The following is a 22,068-nucleotide window of genomic DNA, read 5'->3' on the forward strand; positions in this document are numbered from 1 at the left end:
CAAGTGTCGTCTATTATTTGTATTATTATTATAACAATAAAAGAGTAATTTTTTAAAAACAATGGTTTCATTTCTCGTTAATCCCTGCTCAAACCAAAACATATGAACATCTAACATACCTTACATGTTACAACAACGCCCTTCTACAATACATTTACGCTATACTTTCATTCAGGAGTAATACATACAATTAAAATAGAAAAAGGTATAAAGGTCAGACTAACACCTATTTTGGTGTACCGTTTCCTCCGTGTATCGTTTCCTTCTAAAATTGCACAGAGGGAGCTAAAATTACCCCTACACAAAAAGTGCTCCAACGCACTCATGACTGCACATAAGTTGTTTAGTTGTAACAAAAAAATAAACTGACCAGAAGCAGCGACAGAAAATATAATAGTTACTCCGATTAGAAGACTTGGAAAAAAATACATAACAATGTAGGCAATAATACATTTTTCGTACAGTGAGCCTACTGCGAGTACTTGGAGCATTTTATTAATATAGAAAAGAATAATTTATATTGCAACATGAGCAAGCCTTTTCTATTCGCGATTTCATGCGCTTGTCCCACCCTGGCTCTTGTGTTAAAACGAGTCGTTTAGGTTTTGGTAAAAAAAAAAAACAAAATTATCTAGGAACTAACTACAATAATTAATATCCATAAGAAATTCATACTCGAAAGTCGTTAGTCGACACAAAATAATGCGATAAAAACAAAAAGCTCGCGCACGATTAACCGTACGCGTGTTGCGTCTTGTGCTGTGTGTGTACTACGTGCGCTTGCAATACTGGCTCATGGCACACGCGGTGGCTGCGCCTTGTTAAATCTATGAAATGTTTACTTTTTGCATGTACTTATAGATACATGGTGCTATAGGGTTTAATCTTTTTTGTATGAATAAATTAACCGGGAGAGACCTCGGGTATAGTTTGCTAGTTACATCCTATTTTATACTAGTGCCACACCCTGAACCCATGGTTGGGTGCGCCCATGATCCTTGTATTTGTTGTACGTTATTCGCTACTGTCGAAATTAATGCGTTCCTTTTCATTAAGCGTCCAATACTGTATATTACAAATCTTATAATATATAAAAATGAATCGCAAAATGTGTTAATAGCGCATAACTCGAGAACGGCTGAACCGATTTCGATAATTCTTTTTTTATTATATTCCTTGAAGTACGAGGATGGTTTTTATGTAGAGAAAACGTAAATATGTACCACGGGCGAAGCCGGGGCGGACCGCTAGTTTACAATAGATGTATTATGTCTCGTATTTTTTGAAGCACTTTTTAAAATGCGCTTTTCGGTATCGGCAAATTTTATGGGTTCGCGTGCATGCATGCGAAGTTATTTATACTTTGAATACTAAAATATTAAGTTTTCATTTCTAACAGCAGTATCATTTTTATTAAATAGACAGCTTATTTCATCATAGAACGTGGACTCTGTTAGAATATTGGTCATACTTTACTCATGCTTATTAATAAGAATAATGCGTATTAGCCTTATGAAAACTATTAAAAATATTATAATAGGAATTATTTTTAATTGTAATAAAACGACAATTGTAATTGTTGAATTTTTATTTACATTCTTATACATATGAAATTACAATAAAAGACGTGCATTTGGAAGGATGTGAGCCAATCTAAGCATCATTTACAAAATAATAGCCTTCACGCATCTCTCATAGAGAATTTCTTAAGAATTACGAAATAATCTCCTAATAACGGATATTTGGTGCCGTCAAACACAACGCCGATAGGACAAATGTACTTAAAAACTGTACTACAAAAGTCTGACGAACAGTAGAGATCGTTTTATTCACAGAAAAAATATACAACACAAAATTATACAGTGTCTAAATTCCGACATCCTATGCCTATTGAATTACATCTCATACTCAGTCATTACATTATTTTTATATAATACAAAATATTACCATAGATTTCAATAGCATACACGAGTTTCACTGGTCTTTATTATCAAAACACACGGACCACACGCCTAGCACACAGTTATATTACTTTATACAATACATAAACAAATATATCAATCAATATGAGGCAGTTTTATCATTTATTTTAGTGCAAATTGAGGGCTTTGAGCCGAGTCATGTCCGGTGTTCTCGGAAGAACTTGTTATTGTCACGATTACACGTGCTTAATCCTGCGTAAATGGAGTTACTTCAGATGTTGATACCTAACATTAGTGACACCTATAGTATCATGGACTATGGTCGCAGACCAGATCGTTTTCCTTATTCTTCTAGTTTATATAATATGTAAAATGTTACACGTTTTGAGATTTCATAACATAATAATTATGAAGTTTTATTGCTTAATATTTATTGGTTGATTGACAAAGGCGAACTAGATGTAACAAGAGCACCAGTTAGATGAGATTTATATGACAGTTATATTGAGATGAATCTAATTACCAATTTTATACATAAAATTGTTATGACAGTTTTAAAATCATAAGTTATATTTACAGTCGCATTCTTGTAATAGGCACAAATGAGGCTCTAACAGAACTCATATTGTTAGTCACTGTGGATAGTTTTTAAATCAAAAAACAGCAATGCATTTGTATACAACAGCCTATAACAAATTGCATAATATATTGGCTTGTGTAAAATTAATTCGATTTAATTACACTGCATGAAGTTTCCAGTTCGAGTTGTACGGGTACACGGAGTGCTTAGAAAATTTTCAAAATTAAATTTAAATTATTGGAAAAATTTCAAATAACCATCTAATAGTTTCAATCGCAACAGAGGACCGAAAACTCCAAATATCCAATTGCGGTAATAAATAACAAAATTAATGAATAGCATTGACGTACAAGAAACAACCATTCACAATCACACTGAAAAATTGTCCGAAGCAAAACTCGACAATACAATAGACTTTGAACATTACTGCAACGAAATAAGGTGTAAATTTCAGTGAATATTTTATGCACTCTATTTTTGCGACTTTTATGTACGTCCAGTTTGAACGTTAATAATAGTCCAGTTAATGAAACTGCGAGCGATTTTTTATTATTTTTTTCTAGTTGTTTATTATACGCCAATAAATAATAGTTTAGTTGAGGAATCCCCGGCACTGGGGCGCTCCACACAGACAAGGGATCTTCTCGTCCTCTAGCGGGAACTTGTAGTCGTACGTGATTTCCTCGTCCACGCCGATCGGCTGCTTCGAGTAGATCACGATCTTCTTCTGCGACTCGATTGTTATTATTTTTGCGTAGCAGTTTGGCTGTAAGGAAAATATGGATTTACATTTTGTTGCAGTGTGTGTGAAGTCAGAATTTTTATTGCATGATTGATGATGAGTTTATTGCTATTGGGATAATATATGGAACTAGAGGTCCACCCCGGCTTCGCCCGTGGTACATATTTCGCAATAAAAGGTAGCCTATGTCCTTTCTCGGGTATCAAAATGTCTCCATACCAAATTTCATGCAAATTGGTTCAGTAGTTTAGGCGTGATTGAGTAACAGATAGACAGACAGAGTTACTTTCGCATTTATAATATTAGTATGGATTATGACTGTAAATTTTTGAATTGAAACTTTTTAGGCGCATTGAGAGTTAATCTTAAAAGTCACGTCATGGCAATACCGTCACGTCAAGGCGACGATTTTGTTATCTTTTAATCTTGCTAAAGAAATTTCAATTCAGAGACGTGTGCTTGGCACACAAATTGTTTTTTGCCTATTTCAAGTTTCAACCACATTATAAGGCTCAGATAACATCCGAACAATAGAAATTTATAAAACGTTCTATTAACGACACAAGTATAACTTTTCCCTAAGTAACAATATACAAATAATTCAGCACTACGCTATATGTATGCGCGCACACACACACACACACATTTAAGGGCAGTGGACACACTCACATTGCAGCTGTGGTTGATGAACCGCGCGAGGTTGCCGCACTTGGTCGCGTCGATGATCGTGTCGAGGTCGATGCGGAACAGGTACGAGCTGCCGATGCCGGTCGCCTCGTACTGCGCCTCGCGCACGTCCGCCACTATCGGCCGCACCATCTGCCCGACGTACTCTATCACCATCTCGTCTGCCGCTATCGGCTCCTGGAATGTCGACCTTGTGTTGTAGGTTATACGATTCAAAATGACATGGCTTTTGATATTGATAGTGATGATCAATTCTTAATGGAAAATGGTTATGACAGAAAATGGTTATGCATTATGAAAAATATAAACTAGAGATTTTTGATATTATAATAGATGCAGTTCCATACCTGTGCGAACAGACCCCAATCGTGAATACCGGATTTGGCAAACTTGAGCTGTTTCTTCCTGAACTTGAGCTGATTGAATTTGAGAAGATCTGAATCCGTGTCTGTACCTGAAATATAAAAATTTATATAAGAAGAGATAATTTTAAGTAAAAATTTTAAATTTATCTTGATAGAATTAGAACGAGTCGTTCTAACGAAAAACGGTTTTTCGTCGATCTATCAAGCCATATTATTCCTGCCTTTTTTATTTTTATTGGGATTAGGGAAGCGCTTGACCACAATCTCGCTTGATGTTAAGCTGAAATGTGGTTGGTCTAAGACGGAACGCGCTTCCCTAGAAGATACCTGTTCACTCTACGCTTGAAGATCCCCATATTGCCTCTTTTGGATATTGTTCATTTATCTAAATATATAACATCAAAGGTGACTGATATAGTGATCTATCAACGCACAGCCCAAACCACTGGACGTATCGGGCTGAAATTTGGCATGCAGGTAGATGTTAGGACGTAGGCATCCGCTAAGAAAGGACTTCCCAAAATTCTTGCGGGAACAAGGAAAAACGGGGATGCACGTACGTCGTGGGCGGAAGCTAGTGTCTAAATAATATAAGATGATACCGTACCGAAGGCGGTGAGCAGCCGGCGCTGGTTGGAGCGCGCCTCGCGGGACAGCAGCTGCATCTTGTTGGCGCGCAGCTTGTCGTCGTGCGGCAGCGGGTGAGCGCCGGCCCGCCCGTGGTGGTACTTGTACTTGGCCTTCTCGCGCGCGTCCATCTTGTAGTAGCCTTCCGTGCGCGCTGACCCGCTCGAGTGGCCCTGGTTGTGGACAATTTTACGTTAGTTTAGACATTGATTGATATGGAGACGACACCGCCTACATCACTTATTCAACATAAGCCATATGGCTTAACTGCACGCTCATTTTTTATTTGTTTTAAAGTGAAACGCATCAAATATGCCTTCGTGTGTGTTACGATATTGCACAAATAATACAAATAATACGGAAAAGTGACTAACATAACACAGATTTTGTTCGTGGTGTCTCCTCCATACGTAGTAATATTATCTCAATGAGTTTAGGTGAATTTATTCTATAGTTGGATGAAAAATTTAATAGCTAAGGGCAACTATTTTTTTTATGGGTTGACACAATCTCTTTACAACTTTCCTCATTTGGTTTAGTGATAATAATGATGAATGAGGGCAATCCGCTGTGAGCAAGAGCTATTTATCAAGGGGGTGTAAAATGTGTTTTTTATTTAGAAAAATTCTAATTTCATTTATTATATAAATCATGCGTAATCATCAACTATGCGTTCATAAAAATAAACCTACCTGCAGATCCTCATAGATATTATTGTGCCGTTTGGACTTCTTCTTTGGCGGGCTATAGACCACATCAGTTGGCGGATGGTCTACCCAATGCGTATCATTCAGCCAATATCCCTGAGCATCCTCTGCTAGTAACGCCTCATACGCTCTCCTCAAATACTCTATGTCTTCTCTGTCTATACCTCTGGTCAGGAATTCGTACATAACTTGCATCTCCGCCATAATATCGCGAGGTTTGAACACAACACTTGAGTGTATTTTGCTATAGTCTTCCAGAGGTTCATACAGCCTAAAACAAAAATAAAAACATGATGTTAGTAAGTACTTGTGAATATGCCATATATTATTTTTTGAGTACAATATATTAAAAAGGTGAATGTAGTTAATATGTGAGCAGTACATACTTATTCTGTATTTCAGCGAGTTTCTTAGTTTCATGTTTCCGTTTGTACGGTCTCTTGGTCTCCTTCTTGGGTTTGATCTCTTCGATAGGAGCGGCGGGCGCTTCGGCCTCCGGTTCTGCCATCCACGTGTAACCTGTTTATAAATTGAATGTTTTGTTATACTGTAACGACTGGATATGAAGAATTGACGATTCTTCTTTGTTTATTGCATTTCATAAAAAATTTGGAAATTGTACATAAAAATATTTTTTTTGAAAATTTTTATGTGTTTAGTCATGTTCGTATGCTCAACTCGGTCACGGTAAATATTAGAAATGCCTATGTCAAAAGCAAAATTGACCCTTAATTGAAGTGACGTCATCGATGAGCTCAAACATTGCCATAACAATTATATTTCCACATTTACCGTGATCATGGTGCAGATGGTTGGAAGGCCGTCTGGGCGGCGCGTCGGGCGGCGGGCGGCAGTACGAGTGGTCGAGCGCGACCTGCGACGCCTGCGACGCTTGCGACTCCTGCGACTCTTGCGACTCTTGCGACGCTTGCGACACGGGGGATGATGGCGGAGACGCTGCCTCGTTGCCCTAGTAACGGGTACATTAGTATCAAACACGTTATACTATTAACTTGACTGTGCACCATGGCGCAAAAACCAATCCGAGTGAGAGCGTTTTTTTGTTAACGTTAAGAAACTGAAGTTTAGGTAGGTTTGTAGTTTAGTATAGGCGGCGATATGCGGTACGTTTCGAAGGTCTATATGAATAATAAATTTGATAGATGGTTTCAAAGGACCAAATAAGTGTTTTATAAAATAAGTTTAAGGTCTGAATTATAAGACATTGAACCTTGTTACGAATTGCATATTTAATGCAGATTATATTATTATAATCTCAGTTTATTTAAGATATTATCATTAATGTTTACCATATTCGTTTTTTAAATATATACTTATATATTAAGCATTGATGAAAGTCATATCTCATTACATTAATATCTTCAAAAGCCGATCTAGAAACCTATGAAGCAGTCTAAAACTTAATGGGGTATAAAAAAATACAACAAACCTCCTTAATCCCATTAACACTAGCAGCCGTATCCGTGTGGCTATCACTAACAGAAACCGCTCTCTCCCGCTTAACTTCTCCTCTCTTCTTCTTCTGCTTTCTCTTCTTTCTCCTCGCTTCGAGCGGCTCTTCGTCTGTACTGATCTCACCTTCCTCTACATCTGGTTTTCTCTTGTCGGGAGATTTCAAATGGTTCTTGACTGGGCTGACGCGGCTCTCTTCAGTCTTTTCTTCCAGTATACTGTAGATATAATTCAATTTTGAATATTTTTGATGAAATGAATTTATTTATTATTTGAAATTGAAATTGATTGAAAATGCAGTTTTGTCTAAATTCCGACATCCGACATCCTATGCCTATTGAATTATGAATTTAAAGTAACTAGAACTATGAATTATCTTAGACTACATGTTCGCTTAACAGCGGGCGAAATCGTGGTCAAGCAGTCCCCTATAGTTCATAAAATAAATAAATAGAAGAAAATATGTCTACTTTTTTCTTTCAATTACCTTTTGTCAGGTGGTTTATCGGGCTCTGGCTCTTTGTCCATTTCCATTTTCCGTCGTTGCTCTTCCAAGAACTCTCTTTCAATTTGCGCCATATATTCTGTGTTTCGCCGTCTTTTCTCCTAAAAAGTAACAGTCATGTAATATATTTTTAAGTGTATGCATATTATTTTGGTAAGGAAATGATACAAAACAAAACCCTATTATTCTTGGAAACACAATGTGAACAACGACCCTAACAATAATTAGTTAGGTATTGCTGAGACTAATATATCTGAATGCGGTCCATCTGGTTTTGGGCACATCTCTCAGAGCGAACCAATGAAAGATGTTGCAAATTTTTTTTTTTCAGAGCCGACAAAGTTAGCTCAGTAAGATACACCGTTGACCGTATTTAAGGGTCTATACTAAATACCCTCTTTTCTCCAATGTACCTGGTACTCCCTCTCCTCCTCCGAGTCGGAGTACACGCGGTCGAGCAGCGAGTGTCGCGGCGGCTCCGGGGACAGCACGGGCGAGCCCAGGCGGTCGTCTGATGCTTCCACCGGAGGGATCGGGGTTTTCTCTGTAATTTATGGGTTTTAATGAGTAGGAAATTTATATTGAGGTATTTTTAAGTGCTCTGCTGTGCTAGTGGCTGTCAAATAGCACAATGCACAATGGTAATACGCAAAGATATAAGATAGAGTTTTCGGACTTGGTCGCACAGATATAAGATAAAGTTTCGGGCTTCGTTTTAAGTTCAAGACTTCAAAAAATATTAAAGAGATAAGTAGTAAGCATATATAGAATTTAATATTCAATATTTAATTGTTAAAAATTTACCTCGTCTCCGTTGTTCCTCTTCGCTATCCGACGATGACGAGTATACCTTTCTGAGCCTCTCCTTATTCGATATGACCTTAAACTGTAAGGCGATAAATTATTGAATCAGAAAATAATTACAGTAAGAATAATATCCAACAACATTCTTAATAATTTTACGATACAAGACTTTTCTATATTGCAATGCAACCACGGAACAACGCTTTAAAACGTCATTATAATAAATAGACATTCTAATTCTTCTCTTCTGCAACAACTCCACTCTAAATACGAGACAAAATCAAGATTTAAGAGCGATTATCATAATATAAGTGCTATATGTACGCACCTGCGTCTCATCAAAGTCGGAATCATCTGTATCGGAGTAGATGCGCGGCGCGGCAGCACGCTCCGAGCCCGACCAGGACGAACGACTTGAAGAACTTGACGACGACCTGTATTGCACGGTATCATGCATTATTTGCAAGAGTGTATAAATTATGCATTCTGTAGATTGAAATTGTAGCTTAAAAATAATGTAGTGAACACAAAATAATTGCCATTCAAATTCTAAATAGAGGATGTAAATAGAGTATTTACATCCAAAATTTTGATGAATCCGCAACAAAGTTTTGAGACAACCGTTTTTTGAATTATAAAAAAATAAGAACCCATAATAAATTGTCGTATTGCCATCTCATCAATATTTCTTTCTTCTTATATTCTCCAGCGACACCTTCAGTATAGTTACGAAAAACTTTTCCACACTATTTCGTGATTTTCAGAAATTTTTAATATAAGTTTACAACATTCATACGTAAATAATAAAACAAACCGCGATGAACTGGAGGACTGCCGCCGTCTGCTCGTAGATAAATATGAACCTGCGGTTCGGTTGCGAGGACTCGTTGGAACTTCTTTCTCTTCGTCTGAGTTTTGGACAATTTCCTCCTGCAATAAAATATGTAGCATGTTAATTTTTACGCAACATTTAATACTAAAAACATAATAATTATCCTGATTCACGTCATGTTACAAAAATTATACAGCCATATTTTTTGTTTTAAATTATTTTTCCCGAGAATAACTTCGGAAATATTTTGATTAAATTAACATACATTTACAATTCCATTTTTGTTCTTAAAGTGATATAAAATTTATTTTAGAAGGTGCACAATAAGGAAATAAGGGTAGTTTTTACATTTAGGTTATAGATTACCTGGTCACTGAGGCGTTTAGAGCTATCGTCCATACGCACAGGCGAGGGGATCTTTCTCTTACGACGGAAACTCGGCATCTTTGGAATGGCCGCTCGTAGTCCGAGACCTATACCCGCTCCATAACCACCTAGCTCTAAACCTAAGTCTCTCGACTCAATGATACATTTTATCGTGTCCACCGTTTCTTCTTTTTTGTTGGATATATCCTGCAAGATAATAATCGTATTTAACAAATATTATTTATTTTGACAATACATTTTTATAGCATTCAATTTAATAGTATCTTACTTGTAAGGGTTGTCCTGTTTCTTCCTTAGCGGGTTTAGTTCTCGTTTTTCTACTCTGCTCGTCCCACCATATTTCAAAGTTTTTGAATGCTGTGCTTTCAATCATTTTCTTATTGAAATCCTTCTTTAAAATTTGCTTCAACTCTTCCGTGACTCGTTCTATCACGCAGTTTATTGTTGGATAGTATGGGTTGTCGAGTTCCTGATAATTGAAAAATTACATGAAAAGTACTGAATAAATATTTTACTGATGTCTGGAATATTGAATAATCAAATATTTTATATGTACAATCAAATATTATTTTTTATCTATAATGTGAAAATCAAGAACTTTGCAACATTGAACGAGCGTATAATACTAAGTACTTCCACTTTCCTAATGTACGCTGAAATTATAAATTATAATCACCTCTTGCGTTTGATGATGCGGCGGTGGGAAAGCCGGAATGATGGGCGGTGGGAAAGCTGCACTGTAGGCTAGCGGCATCTCACCCGCCGGGCCCACGCCCACACCGCCCACGGGGGCCACGCCAGCGTATGGTGCTCCACCGTATGCTAATGAAAAATGTGTTTTTTTTATTAAAGAACTATGAACTTTTTTTGTTCATTATGGAGTAAAAGTTAGAGACTGTAGAGTGGCCAGCCAAAGCTGAACCCAGTAAAGGGCAGCAAATTTAAAAAATATGGACCTGATTACATCGGCTTTAGTAGGAAAAAAACATTTTGATACTTTTGATATTCATAAAGGTAATCATAGTATATAGGTACATTAGGTACACAACACAGCAGGATTTAAACGTTATTAAAGCAAATGATTTGAACCGTTTTCAACAAAACTGACAACTAACTATAGGTCTACCAGAATCAGTTGGCATATTTATATTTAAGAAATAAAAGATTTTCATGTGGCAACTTATTTGACAACTATCAAATTGGTTGTCAAATTATTTGTCTTTTTTGCAGTTGATGAATAATTTTTAGGATTTTGTCTAAAAAAATCTTCGAAAATGTCGAAAAAGCCGCTGCGATCACAAGCAAGAGGTGTTGTTTATAATGTGTATAGAAAAATATTCCATGAAGAAGGGTCAAACACATCACAATTTTCAATTTTGAAGATTTTATTGGTAAATTGGACTTACCCGTTTTGATAAAATTAAAAAATATTATATGTAGGTAACTATAATATTGTTTGTTGTGGTTTGTTGATTAGAATATAATTTAATGAAAACTTATTACAGGAGTTTCCAATACGGCTATTTGTCAAGTCCAAGCTGTCCAAGTCAATTTTATAATGTGTTTATCTGTTAATACTTACGAATAAATACACAGTTTTATTTTATTTCTATTTTATTTTATAAAAAATTATAAGCAGTCTAGTTTTGATCTACATTATCATTATATCGATATTTTCACATGGCATACTGATAATGAATATACAAATATAGGTATGTGTAAATAATAATATGTATTACCTGTATAAAAGTAAGATGTATATTATATATTATGTAAGTATGTACTTACATAATAATAAGTGGATATCTCATTATTAAGTACAGTATTGTCCACTTATGTAATGTGACTAATGATATTGAGGACAAAATATAAAATACGCAGTATCAAGATCGTTCAGTCCATTTTCCCTAGGGTTGCACACTCAAAATTTGATTTCCCTAATTGCCATCAGATTCTGGTTTACCTATACGCAGAAACGCCACGATGACATTCCATAGTGTGGCCGCTACAAAAAACACTGGGTTCAGCTTTGGCTGGCCAGACTAAGTTTAAGTTTGTAAGTAGTAAGTAGCTATAAAGTTTGTTAGCACACGTACACGCACAGTTAAATAAGTTCATAATACATTCTATTCGACTTTGCTCGGTCTGCATTATGTTATCTGATGCTAGTTTATATTATTATTGTAACGTTTTTAAATTATTAATTAGGTTATAAAATAAAAATAAATTAAATAGCATTTTTTTCTAACTTACGGATTATTCACACACCTATTACTAGATCACAGATGACATATTCTTTCATAAAAATAAAAATAAAAATAAAACACATAAATAAGTAAACATACCAGCATGCGGCCACATAGTCTGATAGTACTGCGGGTGCATATGTGCGTGCGCGTTTGCGTGTGAGGGCGGGTAGAAGTACGCTTCTGCGGGCACTTGTTCTTCTATCTTCGCTTCCGTTGACGATAGTGATGATAACGACATCTGGTTATAAGAAAATGTATATATTAATGGTGAAGAGCAAGACTTTAGTTATTAATGATCAAACTTATATCGCATACAATAATCTATACTTAATACTATAAAGCTGAAGAGTTTGTTTGTTTGAACGCGCTAATCTCAGGAACTACTGGTCCGATTTGAAAAATTCTTTCGGTGTTAGATAGCCCATTTATCGAGGCTATAGGCTACATATCATCACGTTAAGACCAACAGAAGCGGAGCAATGCGGGTGAAAAAACTAGCAATATGCAAGTAATTTTGCTACTTCAAATGCAATGTGGGTAGTTGTGGAGAAAACAAGTCTTCTTATCTTTGTTTATGTGTCAACATAAATAGTACAAAAACGATCGATTCCCGAGTATAAAAGACATTTCAAGAAATAACTGGCTTTTCAAACACATAATAAGAAAAATTATAATTTATTTACCTGATCATCATCCAAATTATCCTGGTCTTTATCAAGCGGTGCTGGAGACCTGTGTTTCTTTTCCCCAGTTAACAATTCGTCCTCTGAAGATGATATATCCGAACCTATCTTGTCTATTTGAGGTAGCTTTTTCCTCTCTTCTTCTTGTAATTGCTATCAAATTATAAAATATTATAACAATATAATTTAAATTTAATAAAAAAGGTACGTGCTTTTATTCCTATCATAAAATGTTGAAGAAAATAATAAATATTCACCCTTTTAATTGTCAGTTTGAGACATTCGAGATAGTTATCCCTATCGAGGTAGGGCGACGGTGTTTTCGACAGCGGCTCTGCGTTGAAGTCTTGGTCTTGATTTACTGTGATGATGCTTTCCCTGTCTTCACTTATCGATCCTAAAATTAAACAATACAGTGAGAATATTTCAATACTTATTAGTATGAATAAATATCATAAAAACATGTCTATTTTTAATAAATTTATTTGCTTCTTAAATATTCTTGTGATCTAAAATACCCATGCAATGCGATTCAAATAAGAACATGATTCATTTTGAGCCATATTGTGACGCCACAGCTGTTAATACAAATTAATTTGTAGCTGTGACATTGATTTTCTAAGCATATCATAATTTTGAAGTTACATTTGAAAGAAATACAATATAATAATTCATTAAAACGATCATTGATGTAATGTTGATAAGAATAACCTTATTTGAATCACATACATACAGTTCCCCGACGAGTACAATATCGGGGTCTTCAAACGTATAGTGAACAGGTACCTTCTAGGGAAGCGCGTTCCATCTTAGGCCACATCTCAGCTTAACATCAGGCGAGATTGTGGTCAAGCGTTTCCCTATTACCAATAAGAAAAAAAAACCCATATAATAGCCCATACCCTCATCATCAGAAGGCGGTTGCGGTGCGTCCAAGTCTGGTATCTTAGCGGGCAGGCGGTCCTCGTCCTCCTCCTCCGGCGAGATGCCCAATGAGAGGAATGGAGGCGCCAGCCCTCCGCCCCCACTCGCACCTTTGAGGAGCATGGCGATCCTGGACAAAGTGAATAATATAGATATTATATGCCAAGTAAATGCTGGAATTCAGCAATGAACGTTTACAATTTTTTTATTGTAAACTAGCTGCTCCCCGCGGTTTCACCCCCGTGGTTCCACTCCCGTTGGTCGTAGCGTTATGATATAATATAGCCTATAGCCTTCCTCGATAAATGGGCAATCTTATATCTATCACCGAAAGAATTTTTCAAATCAGTCCAGTAGTTTTTGAGATTAGCGCGTTCAAACAAACAAACAAACAAACTCTTCAGCTTTATATTAGTATAGATTATAATATTAGTATAGATGAATCAAAGAAAAATATAAACAATAAAGAGTGTAAAGAGCGGCTTTGTCGCTAGAAGTGAAATCTCTATGATAGTTATCTTGTAATCCTGGAGATTTTAAAATTAGTCGTCTCAGTCCACGAACAAATTGTCTGTAAAAACGTGACAATTGGCCAAAATATAAAACTATTAGATAAACATACTTTTACATTTTGAAGTCCAAAATAGTCAATAAAATCATACAAAAATATTATAAGTATTGTAACATTAATGAAATCACTTACCTAGTATCTAAATCGACATTTTTGGGTTCGTCTGCTGGTGGGGGAGGCTTCGGTTCCGGTTCACAAGAATCTTCTTTGGGAGGAGGTGCCTCTTCATTTTTGCTCTTTATTTCCTAATTTATTGAAAACATATAAGCTAAAAAGTTTCACTTTAAAAATGAGATTTTCGTTTAATAACTTTGTAGTATTAAAAAAGTGGTATAAAGTGAGTGTTTGTATTTCTTAATAATGTCAATGTTAAAATGAAATTATGGAAGAGTTTTTAAATCTACTTAGATAATGAAATGAAAGGAAATTTGCACATGCGAAAGGTTTATCATGCAGTTAATAAAAGAAGTATAAAATTATAACTATCTTCCTAAAATTTTCATGCAATTATCAATAAATTAACCATACCTGACTACATAATATAAAATTGATATTTTATTTACAAAGTCTAGAAATTTGATTTATCTTAAAGGTATGCAGTGTAGACCTCTACAATTAATCACTCCAAAGTCCAAACTACCCCTCACCATTATCCTATAAAACTCTTATCTACGCAGTATTTCACATGCGCGAAATACCTGTAAAAAATCTACATCGCCCGTGCTTTTGCTAAACCCAGAACTTTTGACCTCTAAATAAAAAAATATTTTTTTTTTTTTAATTTTCAATTTGCAACCAATAACCACTACTTGTCGTAATAAATCCTCTAATGTCGAACCTTTTCCTTCTCTCTGATTTCCTTCCGTTCGGGCGAGACGCGTGACGTCACGCTGGGCGCGCTCCAGTCGGGCGCCACGTGCGAGCGCCGCTCCGACTTTACATACATTTTTATGATATAACCATCGGCTTTGATATAAAAGTCGATGGCCTCAGAAAAGAAAAGATCCAACCCATATGGCTCATAATTTTTTTTCACCATGTTTTTATTAAAACTTTTAGTTAAAAACATAAACAAATATACTCAAAACTGCCGTTATTTTACAATTAAAACCTATCAATAAAATATACATATTTTACAAAGAAATGATCAAGAGGACATTTCAGCCATTAACGGGTTGGACCAATTCTGTGATACACTTTTAATTGTTTAATACACACAAAAAACACATGATTATAATTAACATGTTGTTACGAGTAAAGCAGCATAGGTATGAATGAAATAAACGGTCATGAAATGAGTTTCATATGGAATTTAAATTACATGGAATGATTTATGAGTAAGGCTGTTTCACTATGTCTGGGCAGGACAGTAAAAATACCATACACATTTAAATACATACAAAAAAAAATTATATAAACTCCAATTAAAAGTATTAAAATTTCATTAGACAATGTGAAACAAGCCTTGAAAAGGGAGAGCTGAACGTTTGTGGTTTATATAATAAACTGAATTTTGTGGTCTGTATCAACATTCATTTTATGAGAAGTTTGATTTAATTTTAAAAGTGTTCCCTTGTGTAATTATAAACTTAAATATATTCGAGTAGAACAAAAATTGTTCACATCCAATTCTTCTGTGGAAGGGTAATAGCAATATGTTTTTAATTGATTTATAAATAAATAAATAAATTTATACATATATATGTATATATTTTCGCGGTCTCCTCCCCGTTTTTGCCCGTTTCGTGCCCATCACTATACTATGCATTGCTTTTGTTCACATCGCCGTCGCGTCTCGTCCGTTTCGTACCCTCAGCCATATAGAGGACCGGTTCCAACTATTACAGCTAGCGCATACTCACGGGCGTGTGATGGTGCGGCGTGTGCGGCGTGTGAGGCGTGTGCGGCGTGTGCGGCGTGTGGTGCCGCCAGTCCCACCACACGCCCGACCCGCCGGGTGTCGCACCCGCACCGTACCCGTACCCGTAACTGTTTAAGATATAACTTATTATACCATACTGGATAAGTTCTGTTATCTAATATTAAAATGATAAATAATGCATAAGAATGTCAAATAGGCTATCCGGGGAAATTTGCAGTTGAGTTATATATCAAGAGCCCACGACGGCCAGACATTCCTTATTTTAGAAAAGTTGAAAGTTTCTCTGTGTAAGTCTCCTACACAGATAAGAACATTTGTTCCCAACGAGTAACACCCTCAAATGTCACACTGTTACTCGATGGGAATGTTTTTAAGAAAAAATTCCCAACCAGTCACACTGTTACTCGATGGGAACTTTTTATTACTAATTTCCCAACCAGTCACACTGTTACTCGAAGGGAACTTCTTATTAGTAATTTCCCAACCAGTCACAATATTACAGTAGTTAATGAAAAGAAGAATTAAATCGGTTTTTACTTTAAAAACATTTATTCGTCATATTGCTGGTGATTCTCCTTTGAACGTTTTATTCTTAAATAATTAAATAAAATTACAATACCTAAATACATACATACATACATAGACTCACGCCTGTATCCCCAAAGGGGTAGGCAGAGGTGTAATATTACACCCACATCTCGCCATCTACATTTAAGTCCCACGTAATAAGGGGGGGGAGGTACCTAAATACAATCAGCTTTATATAATATATCAGAGTAAATCATCACATTTTACAACAATTATCAGTTCTAATTTCTAATGTTAATTTGAACTTTAAACAATTTTCCAAATACATATAATTAGTCATAAGTATGTTGTGACAATTAAAATTATGTATAGCAAAATAAAGTTATGATAAGCCGGCAACATCAGTTATCGCGAGTGTGTAATGGCGGTTATTTTCCATGCACATTTAATGTAAAAATACTTTTGCATCCCTCTTCCCGCGGCCCCGACGGCGGCGGCCACGTGTCGTAAGTGGGGGAGAGGGACGCAAAATGAATTAGTCAGAGCAGTGCAACGAAGCAAAGTGCAAACATAAGGCTGATTATATTTAGAAAATTCTTCTTTAAAGGTTCAAATTAATATTAGAAATAAGGACTGTTAATTATTGTAAAACATTAAAATGAGAATTACTAGCAATATGACGAATGTTAACGTATAACGTCCGTAATTAAGTAACTGTATTTACCAATGTTGTTATTTTGTTGATTTTAATAAAAATTTAAAAAACCGATTTAATTCTTATTTTCATTAAGTTCAACAGTGTGTTCCCATCGAGTAACAGTGTGACTGGTTGGGATTTTTTTCTGAAGAAATTCCCATCGAGTAACAGTGTGACTGGTAGTGTGACCGGTTGGGAATTTTTTCAGAAAAAAATCCCATCGAGTAACAGTGTGACATTTGAGGGTGTTACTCGTTGGGAACAAATGGATAAGAACGACCAGCGACTATCAAGTTTGGATTGTGGTTACTTTAGCTTTGGCAGGAAACAGGTAGTAAAGGTGTATAAAATAGTAGTAAATAGTATAGGTTCTTACATCTTGCCAGACACATTTAAAAATAACTATCATATCATCGAATTCACATAACTACCTAAAAGTGTAACAAATATGAAATAACCCACTAAAAACATTAGTTAAAAGTTAAAATCCATTGTGAGAAAGGACAACTCACCCAGACTGATAGTAAGGATCATAGGACATAGGTCCAGCAGGTGTGTAGGGCACATCAGAGGCGTGGCTAGACGTTGCATAACTCTCAACGGTCTCCGAACTACGCGCGTAGCGGTCACGATGTCTGTAACCGTTGAGGGTAAAAATTTTACTTAAGGCACCGTCAAAGGTTTATTTTCGATGAGTGTGTAGTACAATTATAATACATACAGTTAATTAAAAATACAAAACTAAATTGTTTGTAACTTATAAATTTTCAAATTCAATATCTTTATCTAATTTAACGCTTAAGAAATAAGCTGTTTCCATTACCTCCTTCTACATTTCCTCTTGCATCGTTTGCTTGTAAAAAATAAAAAATTGAAAATCTTCTTACATCAATAAATGAGATAAAATTTTTGCATTATTATTGTGAATTAACACATAAATAATTATAAAAACAAAAAGTTTCCAACAAATTTATAATTTAACTAGCAGTCCGCCCCGGCTTCGCCCGTGGTACATATTTACGTTTTCTCTACATAAAAACCATCCTCGTACTTCAAGGAATATAATAAAAAAAGAATTATCGAAATCGGTTCAGCCGTTCTCGAGTTATGCGCTTACCAACACATTTTGCGATTCATTTTTATATATAAGAAGATATAAAAAAGTCTATTTTCTATGTTACAACATAATAAATAGGATGCATGTTACAAATTCTTTTTTAAAAGCACTTTTTTTAGATAAACTATGACCATATGTTACTTACCGATCTTTATCCTTATCCCTATCTCTATCCCTATCCCTGTCTCTGTCCCTCTCGCGATCCCTGTCACCGTCTCTGTCCCTGTCGCTCCTGTGGCGGTGCCGATGCTCCCTGCGGTACTCACGCTCGTCGTCCGACCACCGCGTGTTGCTATCGCTATGTTCTATGTCTTTGAAACGAGAATATGGCTCCTAAAATGAACATTTGTTTTTTATTAATTTTGTTAACGATTATTTTAATACATAGTATAGAGAAATACGAATATCTTAATATATATAAATCTCGTGTCACAATATTTGTCCTCAATGGACTCTTAAACCACTTAACCGATTATAATAAAATTCGCACACAATGTGCAGTTTGATTCAACTTGAGAGATAGGATCGTTTAAACATGTAGGTACCACGGGCGAAGCCGGGGCGGACCACTAGTCTATTAATAAGTTGCATATTAAATGAATTTAAGATCAAAACTGCTTAAATTTTGCCTTTAAAATAAAAAACTTCTTTTATTTATTGGCCATTTCACTCCTACCATGAAGGTTTAAGTTCTAAAATCTAACTTACCTTTTCAACTATTTTCGTATCCTCTAATCTCTTACTGAGCGCTGGGTCAATCTTGGCCAGCCGTGCATCTTCCTGTGGTGGTACTTTTATAGCAGGAATTATTGGTTGCGGTTTCTTATCCATTGTCTTGTCTTCGTACATCTCTTGACATTTCTTACCGAAAGCATCATGTAACACATCCAAAACCTAAAACAAATTTATAATCTACCATTTAGTTTTTTATATTTTCAAAGATTATTGGCACATATAAGAGACTAAATTGTTATTAATAAAAATAAAAAAAGACGGGTTGCACTCCGGGAGTGCCGGCAGAAGTGAAAAGTTGATTATTATCGTTGAGCATGTTTGATATTTTGGAATGGTATCCGTCTTACGCTTTTTCGATCAGGTCACGTGTCCTAACGCGAGTTTAAGATTTTATACCCATTACAGAAAAAGTGCCTAACGCCGCTAAAGAAGTTTTCACTTCAAAAATTGAATTATATCCGAGTTCATAATAAAACCATTTACGCTATTAAATATTATGTATAACATTTTCTTGTTTATAAATACGTAATGGTTTTTCATATAGAGAATTTCAATGAACTGTAAGCAAATTAGCCTTAACTTAAAATACTTATTGCATAATAATTTTTCCCAAAAGCACAATGTGTAAATTATAGTAATTGTTACATTAATATTTGTGTCAGTTGTTGTAACATCTAAGACTTTGAATTTGTAAACATTTGAATAACAACAGTTAATAAACATTGTTGTTGATGGGCAATGGTGATGTTGCTTGAAGTTATCACTTTCTGTGCAACAACACAAGAAATTAGTTAGTGACAAGTTGTACTGGGAAGTGAAAATTGAATGGTCACTAATAACTTCTACTAGTTCCTTTAAGCAAACATTCAGTTTGTTACTTCTTGCTTGTCATAAGTAGTAGCAAAAACATCTGATATGGTCATTGAGGTATTATTACTACGTATAGAGAGGACACCAGGAACAAAATCTGTGCGAGAATCACGGCGGTGCGGGGCGCGCGTGGGGAGGCTAGTTAGTCATAGATATAAGCGATGTTTGAGAAGCTTGGCTCTAACTCGTGGTACAAGTAGTGTAGCAGCAATGTCCTCTCTAGTACATAGTACACAGTAACTCAATGGATATGTATAAAGTTTCTGCCTATAACAATTTTCATTTGCGTACATGGTCAATTATCTGCACAATATATTGTATGTTTATTTTACTGGGCAATTTGTAGTTTATACCTTATATTTATATATTTCATAGAATGATTTGGTGAAGCAGGAGAACTTATAGAGGCAGAAAATACGAATTTTATTTTTTTTTGAAATAATGAAGAAAGTGCTTACCTTTCCCATAACTGATTTCCCATTGTATTTTTCAACACACAACTTTGCATATTTGACTTCTTGGAATACAATTCTTGCAAATCCCAAATGTCTATTTGTTAAAGGATGATAAAAAATTGTTAATTCTTCATAAGGTCCTACTTTATTCATCATATCAGACAGAAAAGCTTTATCTATGTTGTCATTTAAATTTCCAATTGTTATTTCAACTGCTGGTGGAATGCCTATATAATTTTTATCTATCCTAAATCTGAAATAAAGCATGAAAAGTAGTATGCATTTAAAACTCCCGCCATTAAAATTGAATGTCAAATGCTAATGTTGGTACTACTGGAGCAAATGGTATAATAAAAACAAAGAATTTTATAACCCAATTATAAGTAAAATTCAAGTTATTTTGTAATTGCTTTTGTATTTTTCATTTTAAATTATATTTATGCTCCATAATTTCCAATCACTTTCATTAAAAAATTGATATTCAGATCAAAAATGTATAAACAGTTTGACCATAAATCATCAAGTATAATTTGTAAAAATGTACACTTTATAGTTTATAAAAGGTTAATTTTATCAGAAATTACTGTAGTGTTATAACAAATTGCTGTATAAACTGTTCACAGAGTGCAATTTACAAGAAACACTCCATTATAATGATTGTTTGAATTGGTAATATTGCATATAAACAAAATAAGATAAACAATAATTGCTCAATACCTAGGTACTGGTAAGTCCGCTGGTTCCAGCTTATTCCATATTCTAGATAGTTGAGATCTAGGATCTCTACATTGAACTGGAGGATATGTTTGATCTCCAGGTACCACTCCATCATAGCGGTACAGTTTTGTTGCACCTTTTACCAGAAATGGATCTATTAATAACTTGTAGTTTTTTGGTGCTTTATGAAGCACTGCATTGTGACCTGGCGTTTTATGCTCCATTCCTCCATTCATTCTGAAAAGTTAAATTACAATTATTACTGTAAAAACATAACCTCTTCAAATTAAAACAATAAAAGAGAAAACATGATAAATATTTTTAGACAAATCTTTGACAATTATACAAGAATTTCATATACAATCATTTTAACAAACCTGAATGATTTTATTGTAATTTATGATATCTATACAATTGAAATATTGTAAGAATATAGCTACAATGACGCAACATTTTCAATTCCGTATGAAAGTACAAATTTCTTACATACAAAACACATGTTTAACAAAACAATTCTTTATTTTAATTAATAAAACGTAATTATTTAAATAAAATTTCACAGCAAGCACTCTCCATGGTGACGACCACTCGATTTAAGATGATGATACACAATACACATATAAAACAGTATCTACACATTACAAAATTCATAACATAATGACGAAATAAAGGATCATTAAACTGTATTGTATATAATATTTTTTTTATAAAAATGATAAGATTTTGTACATAAATAATTGAATTGAAAAATTTAAGAAGCATTCAGATAGTTCACAGAATTAACTTTTCATCAAACTTTTCATATTTAATTTCAGAACGTTTAAAGTTCCGTAATGTTGTTGGAATTGATACTTGTGTTTACACATTAAAAAAATATTGCTTAAATTTCCTTGTGTTTTTTGTGTGTATTTATATTAATAATTTTTTCTCATGATAAGTTTTATAAACAAAATTGCTCATGATATGTGATCTGAGGATAACAAGAAGAAAAAAGGTAGGATCATTTTTT

At 34.8% G+C, this 22,068-nt stretch overlaps 1 protein-coding gene across 2 annotated transcripts; it reads right to left on the reverse strand.

Annotated features, from left to right (window-relative positions):
* Nucleotides 1-1,570: 1,570 nt before the first annotated feature.
* Set1 (SET domain containing 1) lies at nucleotides 1,571-21,658 on the reverse strand. Of its 2 annotated transcripts, XM_089708909.1 has the most exons (29): nucleotides 21,437-21,658; nucleotides 21,060-21,296; nucleotides 20,346-20,595; nucleotides 18,991-19,176; nucleotides 18,428-18,615; nucleotides 17,678-17,800; nucleotides 15,921-16,047; nucleotides 14,897-14,992; nucleotides 14,191-14,303; nucleotides 13,466-13,617; nucleotides 12,821-12,960; nucleotides 12,564-12,716; nucleotides 11,977-12,118; nucleotides 10,308-10,453; nucleotides 9,900-10,100; nucleotides 9,611-9,817; nucleotides 9,227-9,342; nucleotides 8,741-8,846; nucleotides 8,413-8,494; nucleotides 8,022-8,152; nucleotides 7,591-7,709; nucleotides 7,081-7,321; nucleotides 6,423-6,600; nucleotides 6,017-6,149; nucleotides 5,616-5,901; nucleotides 4,904-5,096; nucleotides 4,279-4,385; nucleotides 3,914-4,108; nucleotides 1,571-3,268 (listed from the first exon to the last, which is right to left on the reverse strand). In XM_089708909.1, exons 2-29 carry the CDS (start codon nucleotides 21,293-21,295, stop codon nucleotides 3,095-3,097), a joined length of 4,521 nt encoding a protein of 1,506 aa, XP_089565035.1. In that variant the 5' UTR covers nucleotide 21,296; nucleotides 21,437-21,658; the 3' UTR covers nucleotides 1,571-3,094. The 2 variants fall into 2 exon arrangements, with proteins under 2 accessions (XP_089565035.1, XP_089565036.1); XM_089708910.1 differs by lacking the exon at nucleotides 14,897-14,992.
* Nucleotides 21,659-22,068: the final 410 nt, after the last annotated feature.

This window comes from Colias philodice, chromosome 21 (genome assembly GCF_061535455.1).
Source record: "Colias philodice isolate Cphi_HAF_F1 chromosome 21, ilColPhil1 Martin Lab GWU primary, whole genome shotgun sequence".
In the NCBI taxonomy this organism is placed as follows: domain Eukaryota; kingdom Metazoa; phylum Arthropoda; class Insecta; order Lepidoptera; family Pieridae; genus Colias; species Colias philodice.